The 20,812-nt window shown below is 44.2% G+C and overlaps 1 protein-coding gene across 1 annotated transcript in view; it reads right to left on the bottom strand.

The window, feature by feature from the left end:
• Positions 1 to 20,812, bottom strand: part of LOC126419775 (nephrin-like) — a gene marked incomplete at its 3' end in the record, with an annotated part of 483,228 nt that overhangs the window by 167,757 nt on the left and 294,659 nt on the right. The window contains exon 4 of the mRNA XM_050086987.1: positions 18,717 to 18,827. Coding sequence (XP_049942944.1) covers positions 18,717 to 18,827 — 111 coding nt within the window. The remainder of the gene's footprint in view (positions 1 to 18,716; positions 18,828 to 20,812) is intronic.

The following is a 20,812-nucleotide window of genomic DNA, read 5'->3' as shown; positions in this document are numbered from 1 at the left end:
TCCTCATCTTCTACTATGTCAGCTCACAAGCGTAAGTTCAACGAGTCTCAGCCACAGACAGTCCTTCCATCGTTGCCACAGTTCCTTGTTTCTCGGTCTGACGAAGGTCACGACTGCTCCACGGTCAACCCTTTCATTATTCAGAAAGGTGTCGACGCAATTGCAGGTCCTGTAAAGTCTTGTTCCAGATTACGAAATGGCACCTTGTTGTTAGAAATTGTCAGTGCCCTCCAGGCACAAAAATTGCTGCGTACTTCACTGCTACACACCTTCCCTGTCCGGGTGGAAACGCACCGTACTTTAAATTCATCACGTGGGGTCGTTTATAGACTCTCCCTCGACGGATTGTCCGACGAGGAAATTCAACACTACCTGTCTGACCAGGGCGTAACGGCTGTTCATAGTCATGAAAAGGGTTGACACGAACATCATTCCATCCATACTGTCTTCTTGACATTTGACAAAGTTCAACTCCCATCGAAAATAAAAGCAGGCTATGAGATATTTTCCGTTCGCCCTTACATCCCAAACCCTACGCATTGCTATCGGTGTCAGCGGTTCAATCACACCAGCCAGTCCTGTTCCAATCCGGCCAAATGTGTTGTTTGGCAAGGATGCCCATGAGGGTGCTTGTCCTCCTCCATCCCCTCGTTGCATCTACTGTATGGGTGACCACGCTGCTTCCTCTCGAGACTGCCCCACTTTTAAAGACGAAAAGCTCATTCAGGAAATCAGAGTGAAGGAAATGGTGTCGACCTTTGCTGCTCGAAAATTATTCGCCAGTCGACAGCCCACTGTGCCTCAGACAGGAAAATACAGTACTGTCCTTGCCTCTCCTCGGCCAACAAAGGAGGCGGCCACGCAGACTTGTGACCTTACCTTTAGTGCCACGGTCGTCAAATCGGCCAGCGCAAAGATCGCCCGTTCAACCTCCCCACTTTCGCCTGCCCACTCTATGGCTCACCCTTCATCGGATTCTGCTAAATCTCGAGCCCAAAAGTCAGACACCAAGACTTCGAAAAAAGAGCATACTCGTGAAGATTTTTTACATACCCCAACTTCACAACCATCGGTTCCTCCTTCATCTAAACATCATGTTTCCAAGAAGGCTAGTAAGAAACCCAGTTCATCTCCTTCTCCGCCAAGGCGTGTCTCATCTACAGCACCACCTGGCGGTAACCGCCCTCTGCCGTCTTCTGTGTCGCCGAGGCGCCCTGCTGGCGGCCGATCAACCGGCCGATCGCTGGTGGCAGGAGCTGCTCCTGAACAACCTATGGATCAGGATCTTCTGCCTTCGGCTGAATGCCATTCCATGCTGTCGGTCGCAAGCCCTGAACAGTCGTTAACGGCAACCTTGGTCACATTCCTCCATTTTCTGTTCACCCTATGTCGATTATCCACTGGAATATCCGCGGCATTCGAGCCAATCGGGATGAATTGTCGATCCTCTTACGATCCTACTCGCCGGTCATCTTCTGTCTTCAAGAAACAAAGCTGCGTCCCCATGACTGCTTTGTTCTCCCCCATTTTCAGTCTGTCCGATTTGATCTCGCCTCTGTTGAAGGCACTCCAGCACATGGAGGACTCATGATTCTTCTCCATGATACTCTCCATTATCACCCAATCCCCTTAAACACTTCCTTCCAAGCTGTCGCTGTCCGTCTTTCCCTTTCTGGATATACCTTTTCTCTTTGTACTGTATACATTCCATCGTCCACACCAATGGCACGAGCTGATCTCCTTCATCTTCTTGGTCAGCTTCCACCCCTCTATTTGCTGGTTGGGGACTTCAATGCCCACCACCCGCTTTGGGGATCTCCACATCCTTGTCCGCGTGGCCTACTATTGCTAGACGTCTTCCACCAAGCGGATCTAGTTTGCCTCAACACTGGTGACCCTACATTTTTATCTGCCTCCACGACAAATTTCTCTCATTTGGACCTTTCGGTCGGTACTGTTCCTCTAGCTCGGCGCTTCGAATGGTTCGCCCTTGATGATACACACTCGAGTGACCACTTTCCATGTGTCCTTAGACTGCAGCCTCAACAGCGATATATGCGCACGCGACGCTGGAAGTTTGGCGAAGCCGATTGGACACTTTTTTTCGTCTCTAGCGACATTCGATGACCATCACTTTCCTAACGTCGACGATGAGGTCACACATATTACAGACGTTATTCTTACAGCTGCGGAACGTTCAATACCACGCACCTCCGCATTGCCCCGGCGCCCCCCAGTTCCTTGGTGGAACGCGGCATGCCGTGACGCAATACGTGAGCGGCGATGTGCTCTTCGCGTTTTCCGCCACCATCCCACTTTGGGCAACTGTATCCGCTATAAGCAGTTCAGAGCGCGATGCCGTCGCGTCATCCCCGATAGCAAGAAGGAAAGCTGGAAGTTCTTTACTAGCTCATTTAACACCTTCACTCCCTCCTCGGAAGATTGGAGTCGGATTCGACGGTTCTCAGTCGTGCCTAGTTTCTCCCCGGTCTCTGGGCTCACTGTCGCGCATGATACATTAGTGGACCCCGTCGCAATTTCTCACTCATTTTGTCAACACTTTGCTGAGATTTCGAGCTCTTCAAATTACCCGCCAGCGTTTCTCCCGAAGAAACGTGCAGCGGAAGTGCGACCTCTTGCTTTCTCCTCTCAAAATCACGAAAGCTATAGTACTGTTTCCTCCATGAGGGAACTCCAACATGCACTCTCTTCTTCTCGCTCCTCCGTCCCAGGACCGGATGGTATCCACATCCAAATGTTGCTGCATTTAACATACCATAGTCTGCGTTACCTCCTTCGCCTTTATAATCGAATTTGGACCGACAGTACTTTTCCCAAACGATGGCGGGAAGCTATTGTCGTTCCTGTTCCGAAACCTGGAAAGGACAAACATCTCCCCTCTAGCTATCGCCCCATTTCTCTCACGAGTAGTGTATGTAAGGTTTTGGAGCGTATGGTGAATTGCCGTTTAGCTTGGTGGCTGGAATCCCGCAGTCTTTTAACACCTGCCCAATGCGATTTCCGAAAGCATCGTTCTGCAGTTGACCATCTTGTTGCTCTCTCCACTTATATCATGAACAATTTTCTCCGGAAACGCCAAACAGTAGCAATATTTTTTGATCTGGAGAGAGCATACGATACCTGTTGGAGGACAGGCATCCTCCGCACACTGTTCTCTTGGGGCTTTCGAGGTCGGCTCCCCCTTTTTCTTCACGAATTTATGGCAGAGCGCACATTTAGAGTGCGGGTGAACACCACTCTCTCCCGTACTTTCTCCCAAGAAAACGGGGTACCCCAGGGCTCTGTGCTGAGTGTTGTACTGTTCGCCACTGCCATAAATCCGATTATGGATTGTCTCCTTCCTGATGTCTCGGGCTCCCTCTTTGTGGACGATTTTGCGATCTACTACAGCTCTCAATGGACCAGCCTTCTTGAACGACGTCTTCAAGGATGTCTCGATCGCCTCCACTCTTGGAGCATCGAAACCGGCTTCCGTTTTTCACCCAGTAAGACCGTTTGTGTTAATTTTTGGCGACGTAAGGAGTTTCTTCCACCCTCCTTACATCTAGGACCTGTCAACCTTCCGTTTTCGGACGTCGCTAAATTCTTGGGTCTTATGTTTGACAGAAAACTGTGCTGGTCCTCCCACGTTTCCAATCTTCCGGCTCGCTGTCCGCGATCCCTCAACACCATCCGTGTACTGAATGGTACCTCCTGGGGAGCGGACCGAGTGGTCCTTCTCCGCCTCTATCGCGCCTTAGTGTGCTCGAAATTGGACTATGGAAGCATAGTTTACTCCTCTGCTCAGCCGTCTATTCTTCGGCGTCTCGACTGTATCCACCACCGTGGATTACGTTTAGTGTCTGGAGCTTTTTACACCAGCTCTGTGGAAAGCCTTTATGCTGAGACTGCCGAACCTCCGCTGTACAATCGGCGAGCTGTCCTTCTGAGTCGTTATGCTAGCCATCTGTCTTCCATGCCTGCTAATCCGGCCCATGAAATTTTTTTCGACGCCTCCTTGGATGTAGGGTATGCAGGCCGCCCTTCCTCCCTACTACCACCGGGAGTCCGCTTCCGTCAACTGCTCCATTCTCTTTCCTTCCGCTTTCCTAAAACCTTCTTGACAACTTGGTGTACAGCAACGCCTTGGCTCCGCCCCCGGATCTGCCTGCTCCGTGACCTTTGTCGATTTCCAAAGGATGGTACCCCTTCACTTGTTTATCGTCGGGCATTTGCTGCTCTCTGTGCACAAATGAAGGAAGCCACATTTATTTACACGGATGGCTCCAAAACATCGTTAGGTGTAGGGAGTGCCTATATTGGTGGCGACACCCCAAATCGATTTCGGCTTCCCAACCAGTGTTCGGTTTATACTGTGGAGCTTTACGCTGTTCTCCAGGCTGTCCACTACATCCGCCGCCATCAGCGGATACAGTATGTTATCTGTTCAGATTCTCTCAGCTCTCTCCTCAGTCTCCAAGCTCTGTACCCTGTCCACCCTCTGATCCACCGGATTCAGGATTGCCTCCGCTTGCTCCATTTGGGGGCGTCTCTGTGGCGTTCCTCTGGCTCCCAGGACACGTTGGTATCTGTGGCAATGAGGCGGCCGATATAGCGGCCAAGGCTGCAGTCTCTCTTCTTCGGCCAGCTATTCGATCGATTCCCTTCGCCGGTCTACGGAGAGTTTTATGTCGTCGTGTTGTTCTTTTATGGCACGCACATTGGTCGACGCTTCCCCATAATAAATTGCGGGACGTGAAAGATCATCCGTGTGCTTGGACCTCTTCCTCCCGAACGCGTCGTCGGGAGGAGGTAATTTTAACTAGACTCCGGATAGGGCACTGTCTTTTCAGCCATCGACATCTTTTAAGCAGCGATCCTCCCCCACTCTGTCCCCACTGCTCTCAGCTGTGGACGGTAAGACACCCTTTGAGTGCCTCTATTTTACTCCGTTACGCGCCCGTCTACAACTGTCGCCTGACATATCGTCCGTTTTGGCGGATGACGCGCGCTCGACCGATCGCGTTCTCGAGTTTATTAGTGCCGGTGAGATGACGTGTCGGTCATTTGAGGCTCTTTTTGGGGACAACCAACCCCTTTCTGTATTGGATTTTTAAGCTTTCCTTCTGATTTTAGTTTCTCCAATTTTTGGAGTTTCATTCCTATTGCTGCTGCCTTCCATTTTCGTTTTTTGCCGTTTCCTAAGTTGCAGACCGGGCGCTGGTGACCGTAGCAGTTTTGCGCCCTAAAACCAAAACAAAAAAAACTGTCCTCCCACACTAACAATTCCTACTGTCGAGGCTATGTGACTTTCATAGTACCGGGCAACAAGGTTCCCCACCTCCAAACTAGCTAGTTCACGTTATGTGGAAAACCCGCAAAATCCTTGGTATCACTAAGAACCGCTGGACTCATTCTGTCCTATCCGAGCGCGCCTTGCAAAGCCGCCAACATGGGAAGTACTACATGTGTTCAACACTTACCGTTCGCACTCATAAAAAAGCGTGCAAAGTCGCGTTGTTTGTCACTGAGCAAGCGACCCCCCTCTGTAGCCATCTGTTTGTATCAATAACTGAATCCCAGTTCGTTGAGATAGGCAACAGCATTTCAAACACCGTACCCTACCCAGTAACAGCCACTATCGTGTGTTAAGTGTACCTCTGAGCAACCCAGCCCTATCGTGTGCTACTCAGTGGTAGCGGTTTATTATTTAATAGCCCTCACTGCGATATGACTACTACCAACGAGGAAGTGTTTGCACACTTACGCCCATAACGTGTGATTCGTCCCTCTCATGGGGTATCTGCCAGAGAAACCGATGGTACTACTGTCGCCTGACAATTGGCCATTTCTCTCCAATCACATTCCCAGCCGATCAAATCTTTAACCAACCCGGTAAACAAAGATTCAGGGCAGATCACGCTAGACCATGCCACGGCGCATATCACGGATTGGCACAACCACCAGTATCTCAGTCGTATACTCTTCCCTTATTTGTTTATTGCTATGGCTAGCTTTCAGGAAAGGACTTGCTGCGCGACTTCGGTCACCCCTCCCTGCTGTCCCTGAACAGCAGCCTCCTGGGAATATCATTCTTAAGTTTTTGTAATGGGAACAGGAATGTTTCTGCAGTCTAGTGCAAAATCATCATTGTCTGAGTACCATGTGAGTAGAAAACGAATAATAAATAAATAAAAGACCTCCAAAAAGAAAAGGCATGGCCCTCCTTCAGGAATAAGCAACAAAGTGAATCACCGTATGTGTTTGAAGTAATGCAAAACTGCTAATCCCCTTCTCCCCTTGTTATCTGTGCTTCGCCCCTTCCGGAACCCCCACACTTATACACTCTGGCGGAAGTTGCAGCCCGCCACTGCCCGCCGCGGCCATCGACCTCCGCCGCTGCCAGCGCCAACAGCTGATCGCCCCACCTTGCGCTGCCACTCGCAGCGCCCCACAACACCGCTGCACCATCCGCAGTCATCGAAATTTTGTCACACAATGTAGTAATACGAAAAATATTGTCATACTTTCAACACTTTTCCTAAGCAAAAATGCAAAATTTAAAAAAAAAATCAAGAATGTGTTGCCAAAAATTGTGTAAGGCTGTCCTTCGCAGGAGCCCCACAGTGTCAATTTGCCTATCCATGCTTCACTCCTGCAGAGGGACCGTTACTGAATGAATGTAATATTATACAAATTTAATTTTTTTATATTTCACTTGATGTTGGCCAGTGCCTTCAGTTCGTAAGTCACGTTGCATTATACCGGACAGAACCATTTCTAAACCCAAGTGTTGACCCATCAGCAGCTAACCTCACTTGCTACAATTTGGCTGTCCAATAGGGAGGTTTGGTGGTGGTCACGTGGGGGTGGAGCTGCGACCAGCCGCCGGGAACGGACAGGCCATCTGTTCTCTTCTGTTGGCAGCTTCCGACCCGGTTACACGCTCTCCCCTCCTGCTCTCTTTGGCAGCAGCCCATTCAGTTTCGGTGACTTCTCTAGCCTGCCTTCAACCACCTTTTACTGAAATAAACCGTCATGTCTATCATAAAATGTTTAACTACATCACCTCAACAGGTGCCTACTGCTTCCCCTTCTTCGCCAATCCTGACACATTAACAAGAGCTTTAGTTATATCCACGAGAGAATAAAAACTTCTTGTCACTAGGTTCTCACGCCTCTACCTTTCCTTTCCTTGTGGACCAAATATTGATGGGGAAAATTTCTTCTGTTACCATGAATCGAATTGGCTACATCAGGGTCGAACGTCACACTGTGGAGGCGTGCGTTAGCGAATTCTGCTCCGAAGTAATGTTGGGCTAATGGAAATGTAGTGCGGAACATCGACGTGATTGATTAGAAAAAAGATTGAAACCTAATCTTAATCAAAAATAGACAAGCATAAGAATACATCGTAAGTGGTTCGAAATTTTAAGTGAAGATTAGATGTTAACTCAGCCAGTAGCTCAGGAGGTGGCACAATAATCTAAACATTGCGTGAAGTGAAGAAACTCATCACCAAATTTCGAAATCTTTTTTATCTTCCACATCAGGCAGACATATGACGTTCATTGGGAAGCAAAAGAATTTGGTTTATTAGGTACTTTGGAAATGGTAAAACAGTATAATACTTAGCCAAGTCTTCTGACAATCTAGCTGTAGAACTAAGGTGGAAATAGCTCCAATGACAAAAGAAAAAGTACAACAACGCTCTACAGGATGTACGCTGTCAGAGGAATAACAGACACGTTAAGTGTAAAGTGCGTTGGGCGTATGCACAAAACGAGCCGTGAAGTTCTAGGGCAAACATCAGCAGTCTCATTGTAAGTGTGATACGAGGGCCAATGTTGGCAGTTTGGCCCATACTGTCGGCGCCAACTCCATGCCGATGAGCTGTTGTGACTTCTCCTTGCGTTCGTATAGTATCTTTCAGAGGGGCAATGGCGGAGATGCTTTCTTGTATAAAGAGTTGATCACCCTATTCTCTAGTATTGAATGCATTTCACGAGCACACTTCTAATAAACTGATGAACAGAAAATGTTTGAGTCTAATTAATAGGTTACGGCAACTCGAGACAAAAGTGTGGTAAAATAAATGAAGTGAATTGTGCTAAAATACGAAAACGACGAAAAATAAATGAGTTGCTGGTCTCAACTATACATATGACATGGCAAGATTGAAATCAACAAAATCTCTCAGATGTTTATGGTGCTGCAGAGGAGGACTTGCGTACTTAGTGCCATTAAATCTGTAATCAGGCCTTCTTCTTCAGTTTTATTCTCTGTATCCCGTGTAGCAGCACGGAAGATATTCCCTGATGTCTTAGCCCATGTCCTGTCATTCAATCCTTTCATCATGCCAGTGTTTTCCATATGTTTTTCTCTTCGTTGATTCTACAGAGCCGTCAGTTGTGGCCGAGCGGTTCTAGGCACTTCAGTCTGGAACCGCGCGACCGCTATGGTCGCAGGTTTGAATCTTGCCTCGGGCATGGATGTATATGGTGTCCTTAGGTTACTTTGGTTTAATTAGTTCTAAGTTCTAGGGGACTGATGACCTCAGATGTTAGGTCCCATGGTGTTCAGAGCCATTTGAACCATTTGATTCTACAGAGAACACCCTCATTCCTAATCTTATCAGTCCACTTAATTTTCAGCGTTCTTCAATAATAATCTCAAACGCTTCGATTCCATTCTTCTCTTGTTTTCCAACAGTCCATGACTCACTATCATAAAAACTATGCTCCGCACCACATCTGGCTGTGCTTCAACCGTACATGCTTGGAAATTTCATCCTCAAATTAAGGTCTGTTTTCCATACTAACAGAATTCGATTGGTCAGTACTGCCTTCTTTGTCGGTTCTGTTAAGGTTTTTATGTCGTCTTTGTCTCATTCATCAGGTTATCTTGCTTGCAAGGTAGCAGAATTCTTTCTTGTCGTCTACATAATGGTTACCAACTTTGACGTTAAGTTTATAGCTAATTTCATTATTACCATTCCCCAGTATTTTCATTTTTCTTAAGTTTACTTTCAGTGCAGTCTGGTCATTCCATTGAGCAGATTCCTTTCTCTTCCTCACATTCATTGAAGATAGAAAATGTTATCAGGGAATCTCATAATTGACATCTTTTCTCCCAGAACTTTAATCGCGCTCTCCAAGGCTTCTCATGCTGTTGCCATTTGTTCTTCGATGTTGAAATTAAAAAATAGGGGATAAACAGTAGGTTACTTTCCCACAGCCTTAATAATCTGAACTCTTGGTCATTCTTATTGTTCCCCCTTGATTCTTCGTCATATTGTATATCACCCGTCATTCCGTATAGCCTACTCCTATTTTTCTCACGATTTCAGACATCTTGCACAGTTGGCAGGAAACTGAGAACAATGTCACTGAAAATGTTAATCGCAATGAATAACACAGAGATATATGAATCAAAATTAATTTGGATGAAGCTACAGTACTGTCCGTTAAAATTGCTACACCACGAAGATGACGTGCTACAGACGCGAAATGTAACCGACAGGAAGAAGATGCTGTGATATGCAAGTGATCAGCTTTTCAGAGCATTCACACAAGATGGTGCCGGTGGCGACACCTACATCGTGCTGACATGAGGAAAGTTTCCAACTGATTTCTCATACACAAACAGCAGTTGACCGGCGTTGCCTGGTGAAACGTTGTTGTGACGCCTCGTGTAAGGAGGAGAAATGCGTACTATCACGTTTCCCACTTTGATAAAGGTCTGATTGTAGCCTATCGCGGTTGCGGTTTATCGTATCGCGACATTGCTGCTCGCGTTGGTCGAGATGCAATTACTTTTAGCAGAATATGGAATAGGTGGGTAATATGGAACGCCATGCTGGATCCCAGCGGCCTCGTATCACTAGCAGCCGACATGACAGGCATTTTATCCACATGGCTGTAACGGATCGTGCAGCCACGTCTCGATCACTGAGTCAACAGATGGGGACATTTGCAAGACAACCATCTGCACGAACAGTTCGATGACGTTTGCAGCAGCATTGACTATCAGCCCGGAGACCATGGCTGAAGTTACCCTTGACGCTGCATCACAGACAGGAGTGCCTGCAGTGGTGTACTCAACGACGAACCTGGGTGTACGAATGGCAAAAGGTCATTTTTTTCAGGTGAATCCAGGTTCTGTTTACAGCATCATGATGGTCGCACACGTGTTTGGCGACATCGCAGTGAACGCACATTGGAAGCGTGTATTCGTCATCGCAATACTGGCGTATCATCCGGCGTGATGGTTTGGGGTGCCATTGGTTACACGTCTCGGTCACCTCTTGCTCGCACTGACGGCACTTTGAACAGTGGACGTTACATTTCAGATGTGTTAAGACCCGTGTCTCTACCCTTAATTCGATCGCTGAGAAACGCTACATTTCAGCAGGATAATGCACGACCATATGTTGAAGGTCCTGTACGGGCCTTTCTGGATACAGAAAATGTTCGACTGCTGCCCTGGTGAGCACATTCTCCAGATCTCTCACAAACTGAAAACATCCGGTCAATGGTGGCTGAGCAACTGGCTCGTCACAATACGCCAGTCACTACTCTTGATGAACTGTGGTATCGTGTTGAAGCTGCATGGGCAGCTGTATCTGTACACGCCATCCAAGCTCTGTTTGACTCAATGCACAGGCGTATCAAGGCCGTTATTACGGCCAGAGGTGGTCGTTCTGGGTACTGATTTCTCAGGATCTATGCACCCAAATTGCGTGAGAATGTAATCACATGTAGGTCTAGTATAATATATATGTTCAATGAATACGCGTTTATCATCTGCATTTCTTCTTGGTATAGCAATTTTAAGGACCAGTAGTGTAAATGCAAGGCCGTCAATGTTACAGGAAATTCGCTTTTCTGGATTTCCATTAATTATTTGCATGTAAACGATGAACACATATGTCTACACTCTACATCAGATTCTGTGGGTATAGACCCTATGTATGAATTACAGACCACTAGTTCTACCATAATGGGCGAGAGGCTTATTGAGAATCCCACTGAACACTGGGGGAACAAATAACTGGCTGTATGGAGGAGATAGCATTGGTGGCCGAAGACTTGCGGCGTAAGAAGTCACCCTCATTTTGCCAACGGACTTATCAAAGAGAGTGGAGGAGCGGACAGAGGTTGAGGGCACTCTATAGTCCAATGGGTCGGAAACTAAAGACTACGAATCGGCAATGATTAAGGGCATTAAGATGCAGAAGGCGATGGAAACCACTGCCTTAAGGACACGTAACGTGTACCCACAAGACATGTGGCCAGTAATTGAAAATGAGTCATCATGATCTCTCCATTAGCAAAAGATTCCGGAATAGTACCCCATTCGCATCTTCGTGAGGGGACTGCTTTAGGAGAGGTGACCATCAGAAAAAGATTGAATAATCAAAAAAGAATAACGTTCTACGAGTTGGAGCGTAGAATGTCAATAGCTTGCAGTGATAGGGAAAAGTATAAAATCTGAAGAGGGAAATGAAAAGGCTCAATCTAGATGTAGTATAGCTTAGTGAAGTGAAATGGAAATAAGACAATTTCTGGTCAGATGAGTATAGAGTAATATCAGAAGCAGCAGAAAATGTTGTAACGGGAATAGGATTCGACATGAGTAGGAAGGAAGGGCAGAGAATGTATTACTGTTAATAGTTAAGTAATTGTTCTTCTTATCAGAATCGACAGAAAACCATAACCGACAACGATAGTTCAGGTATATATGCCGACGTCGCAAGCTGAACAGGAAGAGACAGAGAAAGCTTACGAGGATATTGAAAGGGTAATACAGTGCATAAACGGAGATGAAAATCTAATAGCCATAGCGAGTTGGAATGCGGTAGTAGGGAAGGAGTAGAAGAAATGGTTAGAGGGGATTTTGGGCTTGGGACAAGGAATGAGAGAGGAGAAAGACTAATTGAGTTCTTTAATAAATTTCACGTACTAACATCGCTTGCTCTGTTCAAGAACCGCAAGAGGAGGAGCTACTCCTGGAAAAAGACAAGATGATACGGGAAGATTTAAGTTAGACTACGTCATGGTGAGACAGATTCCGAAATCAGATACTGGATTGAAAGGCAAACCCAGGAGCAGGTGTAGACTTAGATCACAATATAGTAGTGATGAAGAGTAGGCTGAAGCTTAACAGATTAGTCATGAAGAATCAATACGCAAATAAGTAGGATACGGAAATACTAAGGAATGACGAGATACGCTTGAAGCTCTGTAAGGCTAAAGATACAACAATAAACAATAGCTCTGTAGGGAGTATAGTTGAAGAGGAATGGACATCACTAAAAATGCCGTTACAAAAGTTGGAAACAAACCATATGTACGAATAAGGTACCTGCGAAGAAACCATGGGTAACAGAAGAAATACTTCAGTTCATCGATGAAAGGAGATACAAAAATGTTCCATAAACCTCAGGAATATAAAAGTACTAGTCATTGAGGAATTATATAAATAGAAACTGCGGAGAAGCTAAGACGAAATGGCCGCAAAAAAAGAAAAATAATGTGAAGAAATCCAGAAAGAAATGACTGTCGGAAGGACTGACTCAGCATACAGGAAAGTGGAAACAACCTTCAGTGGCATTAAAAGCCAGGGGAATTCCACTCCTAAGTGCAGAGAACAGAGCGAATAGGTGGAAAGAATACATTGGAATCCTCTATGAGGGGAAGATTTCTGATGCGATAGAAGGAACATGAATTGATTTAGAAGAGAAAGGGAATCCAGTAAAGATTCAGAATTTAAGAGCTTTGAAGGATTTGAGATCAAATAAGGCAGAAGGGATCGATAACATTCCATCATAATTTATAAATTCACATTATTGCGTAGAATGTATTATTTTGGCGACATACCATATGACTTTTGAAAAAATATCATCCACACAATTCCGAAGACTGCTAGAGCTGACAAGTGCGAGAATTATCCTACAATCAGCTTAACACCTCATTCATCCAATCTCCTGACAAGAACAGTATGCACAAGCATGGAAAAGAAAATAGAGGATGTGCTACATGAAGATCAGTTTGGCTTTAGAAAAGGTAAAGGCACGAGAGAGGCAATTCTGGCGTTGCGGTTGGTAATCAGTCCAAGACTAAAGAAAAATAAAGACACGTTCATAAGATTTGCCAACCTGCAAAAAGCGTTCCACAATGTAAAATGGTTCAAGATGTTCGAAACTCTGAGAAAAATAGTAGTAAGCCATAGGGAGAGACGGGTAATATATAATACGTATAAGAGCCAAGAGGGAAGAATAAGAGTGGACGACAAAGAGTGAAGAGCGGAGTAATAAGGGTGCAAAACAGGGTTTTCACATCGAAAAACAATGATGGAAATAAAAGAAGGGTTCATGAGTGGAATTAAAATTCAAGGTGAAAGGATATCAATGATACCATTCGCTGATAACGTTGCTATCCTGAGTGAAAGCGAAGAAGAATCTGCTGAATGGAATAAACAACCTAATCACTACACAATATAGGTTGAGAGTAAATCTTAGAAAGACGAAAGTAAATAGAAGTAGCTAAAATGAGATCAGCGAGAAACTTAATATCATTATTGACAGTCACGAAGTAGATGAAGTTAAGGAATTTGCTAGGCAGTAAATTAACCAATGCCGCACGGACCAAGGACGACATCAAAAGCAGACTAGGAGTTGCAAAAAGGGCCTTCCTGGTCAAAAGAAGTCAACTAGTATCTAACATGGGCCTTAATTTGAGGAAGAAATTTCTGAGAATGTACGTCTGGAGTATCGCATTGTATGGTAGTGAAACATGGAGAGTGGGAAAATCGGAACAGAAGAGAATCAGAGCATCTGAAATGTGGTGTTACAGACGAATGTAGGAAATTGGGTGGACTGATAAGGTAAGGAATGTGCAGGTTCTGCGCAGAATGGGAGAGGAAAGGAATATGTGGAAAACATTGATAAGTAGAAAGGACAGGATGGTAGGACATTTGTTGAGACATCATAGAATGACTTCCATGGTACTAGAGGGAGCTGTAGAGGGCAAAAACTGTAGAAGACAGAGATTGGAATACATCCTGCAAATAATTGAGGACGTAGGTTCCTAGTGCTACTCTGAGATGAAGCTCCCACAGGAAAAGAAGTCGTGGCGAGGCCCATCAGACCAGTCAGAAGACTGAGGACCAAAAAGAAAAACGTGGAAGAGATGTGACGCTATGTGCTGTGGAAACTGGTGTAATGCCCAGCCGTTACCATGCTACAAGGTATCACTTTTGCTTAGGGTAAAGTTAAGAACTCCGTCACAGAAAACTGATGGACAGTGCAGGACGACTTGTGCACCCACTTAGTTCTCCGTATTAATAGCAATATTGTCTATTGCTTTATAAACTGTAAGGCGAGTACGCCTTCTTCTTCAATAATGTCTTGGCATCTTCTGTTTGAGCGGTCCAATGCTGTTGTTCGCGCGGCTGCACGAAGACCGACGCCTTCTTACCAGATTAATTACATATATAGTCAAAACTGTTGCATCCTGTGAAAACTGGCTGGCCGCATTTGCTTACCGCCTGGCTGTTCAACACCACCTTCGGTGACGTTGTAGACAGGACACCAAATGGTGGATGCGGCCTGAAGTTTTTCTTCCGATATTTACTATTCCCACGTGACATTCAAGTTACTCTGACTTCATGTCAGTCTTAACACTTTACATGCAGTCGGGGATGTTTTTTGTTGCATGGGTGTTATGGCTTCCCACCGTACAGCAAAAGAGTGAAATATATTTCTGCATCACATGCAGCGCTTATTCTGTACATATGCTTCCGTTTCCTAGACACATATATTACTAAAAGTATTTATTTGCAGGCGGTAAATACAAGCTCGCACATAAAATAAGTAGACATTTTTTTGTTTTTGTTTAAGATCTTGCTCGTGCTAAACTATGACAGTACATACCACCATCTGGCGGTGCTCTAGGAAAATGATGACGCTTTGTATATTTTTCCTGATCTTAATATTGTGACTGGGGGGGGGGGGGGGGGGGGACCAGAACTTTGTTTTAAAATGTCTACTCTTACGTTTTAGGAGATCATTAAATCATTTCTCAAGTTTGATGGCTAAAAATTATAATTGCTAGGACAATTAATATTACTTAGCCTACCTCAATATGTGTTTTGCAAAATCAGGGACAGAATTGGGTAGTATGACGAACGAAGAGGAAGTACTTTGACAATAAATTTTATTTATTCAGTGATGTAAAGTCTCGGCGACTGAGAAAAAAATCCAAAAATATAGTAAGTTAGATGGAACACAATAATGGTAATTCATTATTGACACAGCACCACTATAAACCAATTCTTAACTCGAAGAACACTATTAAAAATCCCAGAAACTCCAAAAAATACACATTGAATTGCGAAGTCGATATTGAGGACAGCGTTTCCATGGACGGTATTGGGCGTTGATTTTAAATCTGGTGGATTCGTGCATATAAGACACTCGATCAATAATTCGATTTTCCCTTGTTCACAAATAATGCATTTTTTTCTGCTTCATACAAATTTTCCATGTCAGTAGCGCCATCTGGATGAAGTTACGGATTATTAATGGAACAGGAGAGAAGAAGGCTAGAAGGCCTGGAGATTTGGTGCTACAGAAACATGGTCAGCCGGACAAACAGAGTTAACAATTAAGAGCCGCGCAGGGTAGCCCTGCGGTCTAAGGGGCCTTCCCACGGTTCGCGCGGCTCCCCCTGTCGAAGGTTCGAGTCCTTCCTTGCGAAAGTTAGATTAGGTTAGATTAAGTAGTGTATAAGCCTAGCGACCGATGACATCAGTAGTTTGGTCCCATAGTACTTACCACAAATTTCCAATTTTTAACAATTAAGAGGTGCTGTGAGTACAGGTTTCCATATCTCTCTGGTGAGATATCCAAGCAGAAACTCTTAGGCCACGCAGCAACTGCAGAAAGAGATGGGGGAAGTAATCGCGGGAGACAATCGCAGATATACGTGCAGCAGATTATAAATGATGGGTTGCGTTATGTATGACAGAATGAAGAGAGAGGCATACGCAAGATGAAATGGCGTAGTGCTGCAGACCAACTCCACGGCTGAACACTAAAAAAGAAGAAAAAACGATTGCAGACTTTCTGGAAAGTCGAATTTCATCCAATGCTTAGAAAACATGCCACGCTGCATATTAATGATCAACTTAGATTATGAATAGGGGGAAAAAGTTGAGAGATAAGTTATTCTTCTTAGCAGATATTACCTTTCCGAATTCAAACATCGCACCATTAAATCATCTTATCGTAAAATCAAATTTAATCTTCAGTCGATGAGCTTCAAGCAGCACTTCACAAATATTACACGATTAAATTAAAGACACATACACCATACACGCTGTCGTTAACCAAGTAGCATTTAAAACGTAAATGCATTTGGCTCCGGAAATCATGCAATTGTGTACACAATTGTTGCCACTTTGGTAGCAAGTGCGGCGATTCACGAGCTGCTAGCCGAGAGCCATCTGGTGACGGTTACCCTAGCGGACATAAAAGGACGCAGTGAAGACATTACTGTTGGGTTCTTGTTAGTGTTTATGCGGTTGAGAGCAATGTGACTCAGAGACTGGTCAGGTGAAGTTGCCCCGTCGGTCTTTCCCGCGACTGGCTCACTAGCTGCTCGCGAGCGTATTAGTCGCTACTTGATATGCACCTCTACGCTTTTTGCGAATCCTACAAATGGTAGCGTCAAATGTTTAGTCTTGCCGCTAGAGGTCCCTGATTAGGTTAGTGCAAGACCTTCGTCTAGAATCATCTTCGCGATATATCATACTACACTGTTCGCCAACTTACTCGACGTTCCGTTAGATCACTACTCAACAGCCATTTTCCATCTGCGATGTCATATGTCAGTTGGTATGCATCAGAACCTAGTTTTCAAAGTGTTTTAATGGTTTTTTGTTATTTATTTTCCGTATTCCACTGTTTATTCTTTTGTTTGGATGCTTAATGTTTTAATTTTTGTAGTTTTGGTGCAAGAAGGTCTACATACCTGACAAGGTGGAAGGTGTGGTAAAATGGTTCAAATGGCTCTGAGCACTATGGGACTCAACTGCTGAGGTCATTAGCCCCTAGAACTTGGAACTAGTTAAACCTAACTAACCTAAGGACACACAAACACCCATGCCCGAGGCAGGATTCGAACCTGCGACCGTAGCGGTCTTGCGGTTCCAGACTGCAGCGCCTTTAACCGCACGTCCACTTCGGCCGGCTGTGATAAAGATTATCAAATTTACTTATGTGACGTCAGGCTAGTCCGTAGTGTGACATTTTCTTTACCATTTAATGTGTACTGAAACAAGCATGGCGTTATTCTCAAATTATTTACTTAGGCCCAACAGTGTCTTGAGTTTTTGTTATCTCAGTATGGGTATCCGTGAGAGGTAGTATGAAGCCACGATGTTTAAAACACAGTAAAAATGGGAACTGGCAAACGTCGTTGTTGTCCAAACCACACCTAAAGCTTTTGTGGGTAGGAAATTCACCCGAAAATCTCAAAGGAAACCAATAACTGATTGAGTTAAGAAGGCATTTATTCTACATTTTGACTGTCCTGCTGGTGATAAAGATAAAAACTTGGCATTTCAAATTGTTTCCATATCCAGTACTATCTCTTACACCGAAGTGTTGTTAGGAAAGCGTTTAGTCCCCACATTCACTATTCCTTCTGCCTCGCAAATATAGCAGGGCATCTAGGTAAAGCCATATACGTACAAAATTTTCAAATTTATCTTCATAACTTTTGCAATTTTCGATACGAAACTCACCAATACAAAATTAGCTACTTGGTCCTCTTTCAGAGCAATTATGAAGAGCTTTTTGTATAATATAAGAGACGATAACTGTTTCCATTGTGAATGATCTGTTAGACACCTACAAGAACGTGGAATATAGAATGTCGCTTCAGATACACCTTTTACATCCCAGTCGTCATTTCTTTCTATAAAATTTGCGAATTGTAAGAAATGAGCAGTTCGAAAGATTTCACCAAATACGATGGATCACCGTTACCAAGGACAGTGGAGCTCTCAATGACGGGCGACTAGTGATGAAACGAAAACAAAAGAAGAGCATCGTTGTGACATTTTCCGAATGCCAAAGACGAAAACAATTGAAAATATGTTGTGAGCTAATTTACACCTTCTATTGACATCATGTGCATATATACATATTAAATAATATTGAGTTCTAGAGTTCAGAATATGCATTTCTTCTTTGTTTTAACTGTGTTAATGTACTCCATAACTGTTTTTGATTCTGCTGTGCATCTTAGGAAATGTGATGCGACAGAGAGAAACTGATTTTACTAATGAATTCAAAATCCCAAATGTAAGTAAATACGCCCATTTACGAACTAGATGGAGGAAAAGGTTTGAATTTGTTGACTGGTGAATTGTTCATAGACAAATGGAAAACAGCAGAAGATTAAGATTAATGCCGTTTTCGTAGGGAAAATTAAAACGTCTGATAGTGAGAGTTTTCCAGTGAGCCAAAAATGAAGCAAAAAACGAACCTACCAGAAAAAAATACAAATTGCAACAGGTGTTTCTCTGTAGTATAAGACTAAGCAAAGAACAAAGCTGCTAGTAGTTGTTCCACATTGTTAAAGGCCATGCACAATATTCGATGATAATGGAAAGGGAAACGCCTCATGTGGGCAGGCGTCACTCACCCCCGACGACGCGGCAGTTGAGGGTGATGTCGTCGCCCTCCAGCAGCGGGCCCAGCGTCTTGTTGAGCCGCCGCCCCCACCGATCCAGGATCACCGGCGTCTCTGGCAGCACTGCAACACCAGCCGTCTCAGTACACACGTGTGCCGAGTTCAAATGGTTCAAATGGCTCTGAGCACTATGCGACTTAACTGCTGAGGTGATCAGTCGCCTAGAACTTAGAACTAATTAAACCTAACTAAACTAAGCACATCACACACATCCATGCCCGAGGTAGGATTCGAACCTACGACCGTAGCGGTCAGGCGGTTCCAGACTGAAGCGCCTAGAATAGCAAGGCCACACCGGCCGGCTGCCGAGTTATGGGCTGCATTTTGTACTAACTACGACTTCCAGAGGGCGAGTATTAATCAGTGGAAAGCTAAATGAGCACGGTTCTTTTTGGGGGATAGTGAACAGGCCACTGATGTCATACTTCGTCCATATGTCTTACAAATTACATATGATACTAAAAGACTAGCAGAGTGAGACAGGAAAATGTATATTGTCCCGGGTGAGGGTGGCTTTTTTGAGGAGCACTAGGAAGACGATAATGATTACTAGCTCGCATCCACCATCACAAATGTTATAATTCATGTTTCAATAGTAAATCAACAAAACACTAAAGAAATATGCGGTCTTTAGTTTCCTTGAAGTAATTTTTCAAGAATTTATCTCCTGTACCAACCTTTCCATCTCATAGTACCAACTGCAACCTGCGTTCTCAGTTACTTGTTGCATGTATTCCAATCTCTGTTTATCTCCACAGTTTGCAACCTCTGCAGCTTCCTCTAGGTTCATGGACGTTATTCCCTGATGTAATATTTGTCCAATTATCCAGTCTCTTCTTCGTGTAAGTGTCTTCCGTATATTCCTTTGCTCGTCGATTCTGTGGAAACACTTCACATTCCTTACTCTATTACTCAACCCAATTTTCAACATTCGTTTGTAGTACCACATTTCCAATGCTCCGATTCCCTTCAGCTCCGGTTCTCCCACAGTCCAAGTGTGTTACCAATGAGTTTTCAAAATATTCTTCGACTGCTTGCTCTGTCCATCATGGATTATTTTTCTGCCTTCATCGACTTCGTGATAGTGATTATAATGTTAAATTTCTCGCTGTTCTCGTTGCTACTACTTTCGTCTTACTTCGATTTGCTCCCAATCCAGCCTCTGTACTCTCTGTACTCGATAGATTCTTCATTGCGTTGAACAAATCTTGGAATCCTTTACTTTCACTTTGGATAGCAGTGTCGTCGACCAATCTTATCACTGATATCCTATCACTTTGAATTTTAATTTCACTTTTGAACCTTTCTCTCATTGCTTCTCTGTTGTGTAGGCTGAACAGTATGAGCGAAAGACTGGATCACTGACTTGCATCTTTCTAATCGGAGCACTTCGCATTTTGTTTCTGGTCTTACAGACTTATTGATCCATCTTCGTTCATGTACATATTGCATATTACTCGTCTTTTCCTATAGAGTACCGCGTTCTTCTCACATTTTCGAACATGATGCACCATTTTACATTGACGAACACTTTTTCCAGATCGATAAATCCCATAAACTATCCGACTTTTCTTCAGTCTTGCTTTCATTGGCCCTTTACCTTTCCTAGAGCCAAACTGTTAGTCATCTAACAGATTCTCAGTTTTGTTTTCCAGTCTACTGTATATTATTCTTGTCAATTTTATTCTGTTCAAAATAGTCCCCCATTAGTAACTATACAATTATGCCAGTGCTTATTCCAGTTTTCGCAACACTACTGGTACTCGTTCCTTGTGACAGCTTTCAACTCCATTAGCGGCGAGTTTTTAATCTCACCTGTGTTTTTTAAATAAGGGTCCTTTTAGGTCATTGTAACGCTTTTTTTTACTCAACAACAGAGGTGTTGTAAACAACAATCCTTATTGGTCACTGGAACTGATGGAATAAAATGCTGTTAAAATACAAGGGAATGGTGAGCATAAAATACACATTTAATTGCACTTGCTCGAGCTTTATCCGATCTTCGCAATTCATAATGCTTCGAAAGGGACAATTAAGCCGGAAATTCA

This window comes from Schistocerca serialis, chromosome 1, assembly GCF_023864345.2.
Source record: "Schistocerca serialis cubense isolate TAMUIC-IGC-003099 chromosome 1, iqSchSeri2.2, whole genome shotgun sequence".
NCBI classification, from domain to species: domain Eukaryota; kingdom Metazoa; phylum Arthropoda; class Insecta; order Orthoptera; family Acrididae; genus Schistocerca; species Schistocerca serialis.
Note: the sequence above shows the minus strand (reverse complement) of the source record. Positions and strands in the feature narration are given on the sequence as shown.